Source organism: Gavialis gangeticus, unplaced genomic scaffold (assembly GCF_001723915.1).
Source record: "Gavialis gangeticus isolate Ggan-Ray unplaced genomic scaffold, GavGan_comp1, whole genome shotgun sequence".
NCBI lineage: Eukaryota > Metazoa > Chordata > Crocodylia > Gavialidae > Gavialis > Gavialis gangeticus.
In genome coordinates, this window is record NW_017728993.1 from 24,873,651 (window position 1) to 24,888,394 (window position 14,744).

Sequence of the window (14,744 nt, forward strand, 5' to 3'; positions counted from 1 at the left end):
TGCTGCTGAAGATATTAGTGAGCTTTCAGGGAAAAAAAGCTAGGAACTATAGCTTAGTAGTTGAGGCCAAGTGCTGACAAGTCTGTCTAAGACTGGCCAGGACTTACTGAAAAACACCACATTTTTAGTGCTGATAGCATATACAGTTTTTTATATTGGGGGGGGGGTTGTTTAGACCAGGCATATACAAACTTTTCAGGAGTCCAAGAGCTGCACTTAAAGGGGAAAAAAAGTCCCCAAAACAGACAAAATACAAACACCTGAGCAGATTAGAGATGCCCACCTCTAATAGAGAATTTGCTCTGAAGAATTTTAGTATGTTATTCAGTATCCAAGCCTGACTACCCATATTAAGGGGAGACCTGCATGGTGGGAATTAGAAACCTATCAAGGCTACAGGTCACACCATCACAAAATATGATAGTAGCTGCAGCCCACTGGTCCAGATCCACTCCCCGTGCATTGCTCAGCGGTGTAGGGAGAGCAGAAACCACCTGCAAAAGTCTCCAGGCATGGATGAATCCCACAAAAAGGTGGGTGCTCCCTTCTCCACCTTCCTTGCAGCAACTCTTGGAGCAGGGAGTCTATGGAAGGAAGGAGAGGGAGTAGATGAAGTATGATGTGTTCTGGCACCACTATGAAATCTCCTAAGAGACTCTGGTATTGCAAAAATGTCTCTGATGCAGGAAAAAAAAAGTATATGAGAACCAACCACATTGAAAAGAGCCAATATATATCACGTTCTTTTCAGGTGTTGTCATTAGCACTGTCACAACCAGAGATGCAGCATACTGGTTGTCAAGAATTGACAGTGTTTGCCTTCCAGCATCACAAGCACCGAAAAAACAGGGTCATTTAAAAATATTATTCCACTTATGGTGTGCCAGCAAAACCCTGCCTTCCACTTTGTCTCATCAAGAGCAATCAGATTTCATGCAGGGCTGGAACTGGGGAATATGAAGGAGAACCTGTGGTTAAAAAGCATTAGGAGATGGACTTTCCTTAGCCAAAGGCTTCTTGAGCTCTCAAACATCTTCAAGGAATACATAAATGCTGGATCACAAGAGCAAAGTGAAACCTAGCTACATTATTGATTTTTAAGTAATGAAGTCACTGAATTTGATACCTACAGGAGAGCCATGCAAACTTCCCCGTGGTTAAAACCAGAAAATTAGCCAGCTCATTTTAAGTAAATGCTTTCAGCTAAGACTGCTGACGTTTATACACGAACTCTGAGTCTAATAAATAAAGAACAAATTAGCTACTTAAGGAAATAATTGTGTATTAGCCCATTCAAATGATTGCTCTAAGTCGACACACCTGAAGGGAAGCCTGCACTGAGTGTTTTACATGAGAAGAAACGTGTGGCTTCTCTACAATATCTGAAATTTAAAAGGGCAGCAGGCATTTGGATGGAAAGAGGGATTTGGGACACCAGCAATATGGAGGATGAAAAAAGCCAGGAGAGGTTAGATATGCACCTTTCAGCAAGCTTCGCACAGCTAGGTGTCTTGTACTTTGACTCAACTGGTATCAGTGCTGTCTAAAGCCCACAGAGACTGGAGGATGATTCTTATTAGAGAAACAGCAATGTGGCAATTCAGGCTACCAAAAACAGGCGCTTTGAACTGGTTCCAGGATGCCACTTGCTTTTGGCACACCACCAAAGAAGGAGGTTATTAAAAGAAAAGGTAGTTTTAAGAGGCAACGCAACGTAGTGGAATGACCATACGACTGGGAGCCCCAGCTCCCTGATTCTAGCCCCTGGAGTACCTCCACACCTGCTGTGTTCTTCGGCAAGCCGCTCAAGCTCTCATTCCTTCCGTTTCCACATCTATGTGGAGCAAGACAGCTGACCTACTACTTCTCAGAGGTGTCAGGTGGATAAGCTACTTAAAATACATGAAGTACTTGGAAGACATAACTTGTTGCAAATAAGCACTAAGTGCAATTGGTTTAGAAATGTAACAGTGACTTAACCAATCCTAAGAATTTTTCTCACCTTAATTTTTAAGCAACGTGTTTAATGTATTAATGCCTTTCTATGATTGTAAAATTGGGATACTAATGGACGAATAGGGATGGTCCAGCCTTGAGCAGGAGGCTGGACTAGGTGACTGCTTGAGGTCCCTTCCAGCTCTATTTTACTATGAATGTTAGGATCACAGGAAGGTTTCACATTCTTGGAGGCTCAGACACCCTGGTTTTCAACAAAACCATGTGCTGCCGACACAGCTGGGACTGCTGCTTTTTTTTTTTTAAGATTACCTGATGATTTTTCTTTTGCTTACAACTTTACAAAGTTTCCACCACTTGGGCTAACGCTTTCCATGATGGGTATCCGCCTCAGCCTGGATCAGTGCAGTGGGAGTGGGGGAACTTCAGCTACCGCTCAGTTGTTTCAGGGAACAAGGCACAGACGATATAAATTTTGTTCACTTAAAAAATTCTTGCAACCTTCCCTCTGAACAGCTCGAGCACCCCTGTGCTTTGGAGAGGGGACCGGAAATAACAGGTGGAAGCCTGTGTCACCGTGTGTCTTTTGCCATCTACATACATGAAAATCTGCCTTGTGTTTGCCCGGTCTTTGAAAACCTGTAGTTCACATATGCTGAAACAGGGACTACAAATTTAGCAAAGAGTTTGTTCTCACTGAGCATCTCACACCCCAAGGGCTGACAAACTGCGTATCCACCACCCTCTGGAGGAACTGAGCACGCTCCAGCCACAGTTACAGGACAGACGTCAGGCTGGCCCTTCAATGGCTGCTCTCACTGGCTTTGGAGCAGGATGGGGCCAGGCACCGCAGCGATGAGCAAGAAGTATGTCCGTCCTGCGCTCTTCATTGCTCCTGTCCAAATCTTCTGCTGGCCTGCAGCACACAGAGGACCTTTCCAATTTGAACCATCAGCAGACAAAAGCAGGCTGAATGGGGAGGGCTGGAAGGGACAAGGAGTCTGGTGGGACTGGGACTGGGACTGGGGCGGAAACAGGAATCGTAACAAGGAGCTGAAGAGGGAAAGCTGGGAAGGACTGGAAATGGCATCCCACGGAGCTGGCTGGAGAAGATGGGACTGTCTGGGCAAGGAGACTGGAATTAAGAGCCAAGATTAAGTGGGTAGGAGATCTGATACTGGACAAGAAACCAAGATGGGGAAGCTGGGATGTGGAGACGAATCAGATGCAAAGCCAGGGAGGGACAACTGAGACTAGCAGCGGGAGCAGACAGCAAGGCTGGAAAAGGAGACTACGTGAGGCCTGAGAAGTAACAAATCGGACTTGGCAGACAAGAGAACGGGCCTAAGACAAGGAGCCAGCACAGCAAAGAAGTAAGGCAGAGAGGGGTACATTGAAAGGAACAGGCAGACGAGCCTGTGTCTGCAGGAGCAAACTCCTTGCTACAATGAAACCAGGATGCCCAGCTCCCGTTACCCCGTTGCCTGCTACGATCTAAGTGCTCGTCTCAGGCCCCTCCACCAGTCTCCAGAGGCATCAACCTGCAATGGCTATCGGCTACTCTGCTTGCTCCAGGGACAGCGGTCTGCGTGATGAATCAGGCCCCTACCTCCTCCACTCTATACAATGGACCTGCTCTGGGAAGGGAGCAAGACTGTGAGGTCGGAAAGGCCCTTCTTTTTACGGCACTCACATCAGCTGCAGCAGAAGCTGGAAGGCTGGCAGTGAATGAGGCGGGTGATTGCAGGAAGAGAAATGATGGCCTGCTCATTATGGCAGGGTAGTGCTAACCTGGAGGACCGATTCTAGCCCTGGTTCTGCCACGCGGTTCCTCTGCAACGGTAAACTAAGTTGCTTATATCAAACTTTTCAAAGGTAATGGCTAAGTGTACGCTCTCCGTTTCCTGAGCATCTCACTAAAGATGCTGAGGGTCTGATTTGCAGACATGCTGAGCCCTCACAGCTGCACGCTGAAGTCAGAGGGAGCTGTGCTTTGGAAATACAAAGCACAGCATAATGCTAAGCACTCTGAAAAATCAGATTCATATAACCTCACACCTAATTTTAGGTATCTAAAATTAGCAGATACCTTTGACCTTCTTTTCTGTGTGCCTGTGCTCTATAGCCAAACCCATGAGGGATTTAATCCCATATTCAGAGCAGGGTGTGAACAGCATGAAGTATTAAGGTCTGAAGCCACACAATAAGTAAAAAAGAAAATATTGCAGCTAAGTGAGCACCCTCCAGTCTGGAGACTGCATGGGACAGGGACCCTGTAGCAAATATAATATGCCATTATGTAAATGAAAACTGTGCCATCAAAATACATATGTACAAGAGGTCAAATTAAGATTGGACAGGCCACTAGCTTTTGTGTGCCTGTCTCAACAACCTTAAAAAAGTTCTTTAATGTAGTTATATGGGTGAGTTCAGTTACAGTGAAATCTGGTCCATTAGTCACTGCGATAACATCACTACAGTCTTCATAGTCAGTGCACTGAATCCCAGCCAGAGTCCTAGTGATCTGGACACAAAACACTTTGGTTAATTCCTCATTGTTTAAAGCATTATTAGGGATTTCCAACACAACATAATTAGCAGTTTCCAACACTGAATCAAAATGAAATATGCTCCTCATAATTAGTCATCTTAAAAAATATCCTCCATAGCACCTCTCAAGCCAGCTGTGGTGTGCAAAGCACTGGGTACTCTTCAGCATTTTTGAAGTCAACAAGACAGAGTCCAGGCAAGAATAAAGACTGCAAAGCAAAAATCTTTTGACTGTTTTGCTCCACCAGTAATCATTCCTAGAAAAAACACTCTGCATTAATGTAGTAAAAAAACTCTACATTAAGCCTCTATCTGTACAGTCAAAGAATTAGTGAGCCAGGGTTTATAAAATATGCACTTATTTTTCTTAATTAAAAGTGTAAACAATTCTTCTTTACTATGCCTCAATATGACTTGCAAAACACATTTCATGAAATGCTGAAAAAGTTTAACTACTGGTAACTAGTCATTCATCACAACTCGTCCTCATTACCAATCCCCTTGAGGTGATGAATTAACCAGAGTTTACAGTATCATTTACAGTTCCTCCATATCGAGGAGTCTGATTTGCTACATGAAGTTTCAGGGGGTTATACCCATCTCTTTCCCGTTCTGTTAACCGCGTATCCGTCTTTTGGTAATGAACTATGCTCAGGTCATGGTGGGTTCGTTCACTCGTGTAAAGCGTGAACACGTAACTTCAAGGAAATACCAAACTGATGTATATTATCAATTTTCCTCTTAGGCAGCATGCTGGCAGAGAGCTCTTGTACCCATTGGTGACTCGAGGTCAAAAGTGGGGAAGAATTTCACATCCTGGTTTTAAACCAGCTGAGAGCTTTCTACAGGGAAGCGCTCAGTCTCGCCAGAGCAAGTGTCATTGCTGACGCAACGTACTCTCCACTGAGCCGAGGGCTTCGCTACAACTGGCACCGGTGTGGAAGGCAAAGTGCAGGATGAGAGGAACTGAGAGATGGAGGGAAAAGCAGCACAACCGATCATTGCAATAAATTAGTGTATTAAATACATGGTCGGCAAACAATGAAAAAGACCTTGCATATTTTAGTAAGGGTTTCAAAGTAGATTTGTTAGAGCGTGTTTATACAAATCAAATAGCGTCAGAAGGTCGGTCACTCACGGAGACGGTTGAGCTGGGGGTGTTTGTTCCGTAGCCGGATGAAGGCAGGGAGGCCAGGGACCAGCGACGCCCATCCGTTCTGGGGAAAGATGCAGGGGAAATTATTTTGATGACCGGTGTAGTTCATGTTTCCCTCTCCTAACAGGTTTGCACCCTTTGTTTTAGATAGCGTTTTCCAGAGAACCCAGTGGTCCTGCCAGCAATGTTTTCTGTTCAAACGTATGTTGGGTAAAATCTTCAAATGCACCTAAATAACTTGGGAACATATGTGCCAATGAAAGTCAACAGAATTTAACCTCCTAAATTACTTCAATTCCTACATAGTTCAGATACTTTTTACAACTTTATCCTTTGTGTTTAAAAGGAAATAATTGGACAAATGATTGATTTTACTTTCAAAATTTGCTCAATAGAGACAACCAGCAATGGTGGGCTTTGAGTAACACCCTGAATTACTGTTGCCATACCTCCCTGGTCCTCCAACCTACACAAGGAACACAGCGGGGAGACGAATTCATGCCATTATGAAGTATCTGGTTTACTGGGCAAAAGGAGAGTTCAGTCGTATGGCTAAATATCCCAGTGTGCTCTGTTCATCTCATCAGCTGGCATTACCACTACACTAAAACTCGTGAAATGGATCACAACTGAAATAAATCCCCAGCTGCAACATGTCTCTATCCTGGAGCACCCAGGGCTTGGGATTCCCTCGGGGGTCACATTTCCCTCTGCGGGTTACACTATTAGTAGTTGTTTGCTCTCGTGCAGCACATGGAGAACTCCCCAGCGCAGGCCAGGACCCAAAGGAGCATGGCATACAAAGATGCAAAAAAACAACATGAGCTGAAGCATGCTAACGACAGGGAACACTTCATTTTAACACCAAACATGGTTACCCTGAAATATGCAATTGCTTCTGGAAAAATTAATCACCCCCCACAACCTCACAAAAATCAGACTCAAGAGGGAGAAAATGGAATTCATTTAAGCTACATCTAATAAATCTCTCTCTCTCTGTCTTCAAAAACCGAGGCCTTCTCTCCAATTGCCGGACAAATGTTGACACTAACCTGAGAGGGATGCTAAATTTTGCGGGGTTTTGTATCCCACTTCAACAGAACTATAAATATATGAATATTCCTAAGTACACCAATATTATTAATTACAAAAGAGAGGGAAATCGTCAATAATTAATCACACTAAATGAAAATGAATTAAAGACCAAAGAGCTTCTGACAGCACTGTCGATATAAACTTTGGGGTTGGTATACAGTCATACACCACATTAGGATATGACCTCTCTCCTGTGGATATTACTGAAGGATAAAAATTGAGCTTAGAAGGGAAACTCAGTTGTAAACTTAACAATGCCTTTCTCTACCCACTTGTGGGTTGGGATTCAGGAAAACACCTAAAACACGTGCTAGAAATTAAGGACACGCTTAAGTATTTTGGGGGGGCCTAAGCTTTTATATTGACCCATACCTCTCCTCTCTACAAGTCTATTTTACTACTAGCACACGGAGAAAATACACCCATTTTCAAACACCAAAAAGGGTTCATGCTGCATGCACAAAATCACAACATTCAAGCTTTAGAAACAAGTCCTACTGCATGCATACAGTAGTTAAACCCCATTTAGACACAAGTGGGTTTTGTATTTGTGTGTGTGTTTTTGACAGATAAATATATTTAAGAGATTCGTCCCTGTTTGTTGCAATGTTTTCTCTGTGCTGTGTGTTCAGGTCCCATCTCAAACGCATACTTCCTCTTTGAGCCTTTGACAAGTCCCATAATCTTCTGTGCCCCAGTTTCTCCATATGTAAAATGGGCATATTCCCCTCTCATAAGGAAGTTGGGAAGATAAATTCTATTAATACTTGAGAAGCACAGCTACTGTAGCAATGAAGTAGGTATACAAATTAAAAAGAGTCTAGAAAGTATACAAGTTTTAATGAAATTATGCAAAGTAGCAGACTATTTAGTCTACTTTCTTCTGAAGGACTTCCATATTTTGGTTGCAAAAATGGACAAAAATCATCCCCCCATTTGAAAAAGAACAACCCACTCTGCCAAGATGGCAGCCCCTACTTCTTGCTACAACTGATGCAACATTAGGAGAAGCATCCTAAACAATCAACACAACGCACAGAAAATGTGTGTCTAACCACTGGAAAACAGCAACAAGAGACCGGCAGAAATTCTGTTTCAAATTCAACGGAAGAAAAAGACTTAGAAAGAAAATTCTCTCTTTAAATGGCAGAATATGTCTCAATTATTTCAGTGAGAAAGATGTATTTTAAAACCAATTTAGGAGAGGACATCAGAAAAAAGAAAAATTTGAATTATATATTCTTCTTTGCAAGCTTCTGGGCACAAACACCCTTTGTCAAGCTGGGGAAGCATCTGCATCTGCGGCATCTTCCCAGATGGTCTTCCAGGGAAAGCACAGACCAACTGCAGATGCTTCCTCAGCCTGATGAAGGGTGTTAATGCCAGAAAGCTTGCAAAGACGACCAACACGGCTACAAAACGACACCCCTTAAATTATTTATCTCATTTTGAAATTTTGATCCAAATGAAATTAAGTTGGAACTAACATTGGTCAGAAAGAACTATTAAAATATCGTTTTAGGGAAAACAGGCTTGCGGCAGTTGTGATAACATCATGCAACGTGGACTAGATTAGGTCAGTATGATAAATTGTGCTAAGAACAAAGCAATTCTCTTAGTGTGATCCTTGTTAATTATAAGTTGCAGTTCAGAGATTCCTCATTTTTACTCCCAAAATGTAAAAGCTGAATGCCTAAATGGGGTTATTACAACACCAACTCATTAGGCACATACACAGTGCCCAACCATGCAAAAAAGCATTACACTTGCATACAATGGCTGATATGCCCATTACCTGTCTGCTCTGTGTCCATGGCTGTATGGAAGAAATTGCACAGTGATAATGAGGAAGGGAAAAATAATTGAGAACATGATTTCTGGAAACCAGTAACAAAAGATGAACATTTCTCACTGTAGTCACCTTTACTGAAGGCAATATAATATTGTGTGCATGGAAGGGGACATCTTAGTTATAACGGGAGACTGCTGGGCATACCGATCCTGAGAGGCAGATGCATATGCATTAAATATCCATCTATGAACAAATTTTTGATTAACTTCCAGTCAAAAGAGAGGCAAGGACCCTGTGAAGGTCAGCGGTGAAACTGCTGGCCTTCACATTAGAAAGCTAGGTCTAAACAGAATCTCCATATTTCCTACAGTCGAAATTTCGTGTTTTGGGAAAGGAAGCCACAAATACTGCATGAAACAGGTCATCTCTGAAGAGAGGCCAATGCAGAGGGCAGAAAATTCCTCTTTACTAGATAGCAAGGCCTGTGGGCACGGGAGGAGTCAAGACACAAATGATATCTAGGGCCTGATGCGGACAAAAAGAAATGGAAAATTCCAGTCCGATGGAATAAATGAAGCACGGCATTGCCAATGACCCATGGCACAAGCTTTCTGTGCCACACCACGCGAAGATCCCTTAAATAAGGATATGCCGACTATTCTAAATAACCACGTGTCTCTCTTTCTCCTCCTCTTTCTTCTCCCCGTCCCTGCTTCCCCTCCCTCTTTTTTAAAACAGGGAACTTTTTTCAAACTGTGCATCAACACCCAAATCAGACCAAGTTCAGCAAATCTACAGGAGGAGGAAGCGCTGAGCTAGAGACATCTATGTCCAACACCCTTAACAATACCACTTTCTACTGCAATAGAAATATGCCTACAAAATACATTTTTCAAACCCTGGGCAGGGCAGGGGTGAGGGGGCATCTCATCTGGATTTACACCCTCGTTAGCTGTCTCATCTAGTGGGTAGGATAACAGCCTGGAAATCAAGAGCTCTTACTCTACCCTGGCTCAGAGACTGACTTGGTGTGTGGCTTTAAGGAGGCTATTTAGACTGTAATTCATCCTGCACCCTCTCTGGGGATGAAGTTTGGATTTCATGTCTGTACAGCATCTGGCAGCAACGGTGACTCTCAGCCCTGCGCCCGCAACAGTAAGAATAGTACTTGACCTAAGCCATTACTGGGGGAGCCAAGCTGTTTCCCACTGCCTACTGCAAATGAAATGTAAAAAAAAAAAGAGAGTATAACCAGTGTGGCTATTAACTAACAATATCTGTAACCTGAAATCTCTCTGAAGAACTTCCTGTTACAAGAACAAATGAAAACAGTCTCAGATACACAAAGACGAAGCCAACACTATTTAACGTTTGCTGAACTCTTAGACAATAGTGACCATTTTTATACTCCCAAAGAGAAAAATCAACTACTGGAGTTTATTTACAGCATTTTCCCCAAACGTTCCTCTCTTGAAACAAAATATTATTTCCACCATTCTTATCTAGCTCTCTCCTCTCTTCCTGCACCAAGCATTAACGATGTTAACAACCGCAGTAAATCCTAACTACCAAATCAAATGCGCTTCCACAAAACGATTGCTCTAAAAATGTACCCTGGATAAGACAGCAGCATTATGCCTACGAAAGCCTTGGACAAGAGCAGCAGCCCGGGAGCTTTGCAGGTTAAACCTAGCGCATGCTCTGCGTGCCACCGCCAAAACGTTCAACCTTCAGCGAGAACGCACTGCAGTACATACTTTCACAAGACAGTAAAAGCCGTCTTCACTAGGGCAAAGCTTCCCCTCATCCGTTATGTTACTGAAGACAGTCTCACGTGCTGTAATGCAAAGGTGTAAAATGCACCACTCGGGCTTTTAATTATTAAAGGTCTGTGTGCCATTTGCAAAAAGGACTTGAAAAGTGATGTTGCTGTGATTACTGGAACAGCTACAGACTGAAGGAAGTTAAAACTCCTGTTTTATTTACAGCTTTTCGTCTCACGATCCTAGAGCCAAATGTTAAGTTGCTGTAAAAATGGCATAATCCCTTTGGCTTCAGTGGTGCTGCGCTTATTTGAACCAGGCGAGACTGTGAACGCCCATTTTTCAAATAGGGACACGTAGTCTCCTTCAGTCATTTTTAAATTGGCCAATACCAAGCAACAGCTGCTCCTTCGCCTCCTAAGACAACAGGTACGGAGCCAGATGGGCACAGCTGTCGAGCTGTCATATCAGCGCAGGCTCTGCCTTATTCAGCGCTAACACAAGAGCATGGAGCCTGCTTCCAGCAAGAGGCCGGGGGCACAAGGACAGCGGGCAACTCAGCTGACTGACTGAAGAGACTTTCTCTCGCCTACCTTCACTCAAGCCCCAAGGGGAAGCTTTGTCACCTCCCTCGCCCTTGTGCCAGATACCCAGGCTGTTTCTAAAGCCTGCCACTTCCTCCCATTTCAAGCATTTTTAAGGTCCATCCTTTTCTATCTGTCCCTAAACCTGAGATTCTTGTTCAGACCTCTTCTGCCCCCATCCTGATTGATGCAACCTCCTCTTCTCGGGCGAACTTCATGCTCAAGTAGCTACTTTCCGTCCTGGCCAAATGCAGCCATAGGAGTCTCTCCCCTATGCATCAATCTGCCCATTTTACTGCCCAACTCTGAATCCACTCTTATACCAGCTCAGGTTCCAGTTTGTTATTCAAAGTCTAATATGCATCTGGCTACCTATCCAACCATATCTCTTTATGTCATGACCTTCTCCCTCAAATCCTGCACCCTCCCCTTCCCGCTATGGCTGACAAATTCAATGCACCATTTGTCTGCTTCTCCAACAGTCTTTATACTTTCTATTTTATTCTAATGCTACACATCCCCATGGTATCTGAGCTCCTCGCAAAAGGACGTTATACAGTGAGATTAGGAACGACTTCACCCTTTCCCTTTCAAGCCTTCTGCCTTTGTCTGTTCGGGCTGTGTGTTTTCATAAAAGGATTCTGCATCTGAAAGGCATATTGGTACACTCTGGGAGCTACTGCAATGCAAACAAAAAGCTAATAAAAAACAATAACGACTTTCAGAAGACTAATGGACGCCGTACCTCTGGCAGCTGTGACATGCCAGTCACAAGACAGAAAGTGTACTAACTTACCTGCGAGCTGGCACAAAGGAAAAATGAGCAGGTGCATTTGGAGAGAAATTCCTGGGACTGTCCAACGGGCTGCTACCTGTTTGGGAAAGCAAAGAACATTCATATCGGTGTTACTTTTGCAACAAATTCTCTTCCCGTTAAAAAAAAAAAAAATCTAATGAATGATGACACGCTGTGGGGATAGGGTCAATTAAGATCTGTATTTGCAAATAACTAACAATTTAGATCTCTGAAACTTGCACTTGCTTGGGAAACGGCTGGTTAAATATTCTTTTTGACTACTGCAAGAGAGATTTTCTTTCTACTATTAGTTGCTTCCTACTTTTTTAATATACATTATGTGGGTTTTCCAGCTTAAACTTTAAAGGAAAACAAGAAATGTCCAGTGCAATCACTAATACAGCATATTTCTTTGTTTCTTCCAACGTCTTGTATAAATGCATTTAACCACCCCTTGGCAGTGAGAATTTGTAGGAATGAAGCTAATGCTGAACTGCTGGGCAGAACAGGGATGAAGCCCTGCCCAGCCTCAAACTCTGCACATACATTTACACAGCTGAAGTCACCATACAGCTGCACTTCTGCTACATGGAGCAGTTGAGAAAGTCACACTTCCTCCCTTCTCTCCGCAGCTCCTCGTATGGGATGTGAACAGACGGTGCAGGTGGAAGTAGGAGTTGGAAGGGGGAGAGCCAAAGTGCAATATAGACCAGTAAATCCCAGCTGGCCGATGGCTCCCCAAGGACACACACCAGCTGGTGCAAATTAAAGCAGCCCCCAGGCTTCTCCACCCTGCACTCAGGGTGACTTGAGAATCAGAGGTATAAGGGGCACCCCGGCAACTCCAAACCGCGCTGCACCAGGAACAAGCTGGACAAAACGAGCATCTGGGCCACTGTCTTCTGAGAAGCAGTAGTGTCAAGTACCTGCGATGAGCTGACACCGACTGAATACAGAAAGCAGTGGCCCCAAAGAGAACGCACCCTAAGCTTCATATAGGATCTACTGGATATCTTGGTGGATACGAATAATTAGGACACTCTTGCAGCTGCATTTGTTTTGTTTCAATTCAATAAATCGACTGTTGACTTGGTTCTTGTGGCCTTTAGATTGAGTTTGAAAGTGAAGAAGAGAGGGTGGTTTGACAGCCGAGAACAGCAGCCATGATCCAGCCTTCACGGAAAGCCCAGAGAAAGGCACAGAGCTGTGGGATAAAGGGATCACTGGGTACAACTGGCACTAACTGACCTGCATAGGTAAGTTCGGCAACATCTCATTTCAAAATAACCTGCACGTATCAAGGTGACATTTCCTTTCAGCGTCACCAATCATGAGTAACACTACAAAACTTTCAGATTATAGTCCCAACGATCATCTGGAATAACTGAAGAAGTTGAGTAATGACTTCTTAAACTCAGCTACGTGGGTGTTCTCACTCTTTTTTGGTACGCACAGTCTGGTACAGAAATACGATTAATTCTTCAGTAACATCTTTTTCAGATTTATACGGCATATTTCTACCCAGACTCTAGAATGTTAATTAGCTCCCTTGTGAGTTATTTCTATCTCTAAAATGAAAAGCAATTAGTTCTTCTGCTCGACTCAAGCCTGGGTGAAGCTTCTAAAACAACAACAGGGAAAAGGGGAATTTCTGCTTCCCTTTAAAAACGTCCCAGGACTCCCATCTCTTCTGTAGTTGAAGGAATTTTAATCAGAGAAGCCTAAATGTGATGATCTCACCCAGCAAAGATGATCGAAGGCTTTTATACTCTTCAGCAAAGGTAAATTCTCCTGCTGCCCAAGGGTGAGAGTACTTTTGAATCTGAGACTTTTCACTTTCTGCCTCAAATGGGGCCCTTCCAGAGTCGTTACTCGGTAGATAATCAACACTCGGTGACAAGGAGGTTGACAGTGTCAGAATAAAGGTGTAGCTGTCCTGGTTGTGGACCAGGCCCGGGGCTAAGGCTCAGGCACCATTACAATCTGCAGAAACGTCCCCTGCCGGCCACAGGCAGCCAATACCTCAATGACGACTGGCACATTTTTGCCCAAACACAGCATTCACCAAGGGGGCTGAAAGGTCCAAAAACTTCTACTGCGATTTTGTGGCATAACTTGTTACAGCGGGTTGTAAAAGCCAATGTATTTCCATCCCTATCTGCAGAGCTGGAAAGCATTACCTGTAATGACCGGCATCCTGCCACCTGAGGAGCACTAATTACAGAGAGGGTCCATGAGTCACATCTGATTTAATAACAAGCAATGCTACAAGACTTCAGGGAAAAATCCTAAACTAATTTAATGTCCTTTCTGCACGTTATTCAGCAGCGTCATGCAGTGCTGTTATGCTCCTTATGCCTGCTACAGCTTTTTCCCTGCATGTTTTTAGCTTTTCTACACTTTTGGCCCAGCTCTCGCCAGAAATTTTAAACCTGGAGGCTGCAAAATTTTTGGAAACAGGTCCCTTTTTAAACGTTGCTTTCCATTCCTTAATGTGCCATTTTGAACAGCAGGTCTCAGCTGTCTCAGGCTCTCAGCACCCCTCTATAAGACTTCAGCGGCACCCCATTTCAGGAATGAAGGGTGAGAGTACACTGTGAATTGTTCCATAAATAGCAAACCAGCCACACCGGCAGGCAATTAATGGTGCGAGAAAATAAGAAGCCAGCCACAAAAATATTCCAAAAATGTGTATAATATTTTTGTGGCTGGTTTTCATTGCACCTTAAATTGAATGTGTGATGGGGTCCCCGCCACACAGCCTTGTTGTGCTTGGTTGACAGCTCCCCCCACCCTGTGCTGGCAGACTGACAATTGCAGGGTACAGCTCTGCCTGGGGCTGCACCCTGCTGTTTTCAGGGTTGGGTCGAGTAGAGGAGGTGTCGTCACCTGGGCCAGGGTGCCAGGCTGCAGGAAGTCACAGGGTTTGCCACAAGTAAAAACATGATTGGGATCTGATCCCTCATCCCAAGATCATGCATTCTGCCATGCATGTGTCTGGACATGTGATTGTTGGGATGGGAGATCAGATCCCATTGTGCCATTAAATAGT

General features: G+C 43.9%; 1 protein-coding gene across 1 annotated transcript in view; it reads right to left on the minus strand.

Annotated features, from left to right (window-relative positions):
* MAST2 (microtubule associated serine/threonine kinase 2) overlaps positions 1 to 14,744 on the minus strand; it is a 242,575-nt gene that overhangs the window by 76,197 nt on the left and 151,634 nt on the right. Inside the window, exons 4-6 of the mRNA XM_019501382.1 lie at positions 11,693 to 11,768; positions 8,553 to 8,573; positions 5,645 to 5,723 (exon numbers count right to left, since the gene is read on the minus strand). Coding sequence (XP_019356927.1) covers positions 5,645 to 5,723; positions 8,553 to 8,573; positions 11,693 to 11,768 — 176 coding nt within the window. The remainder of the gene's footprint in view (positions 1 to 5,644; positions 5,724 to 8,552; positions 8,574 to 11,692; positions 11,769 to 14,744) is intronic.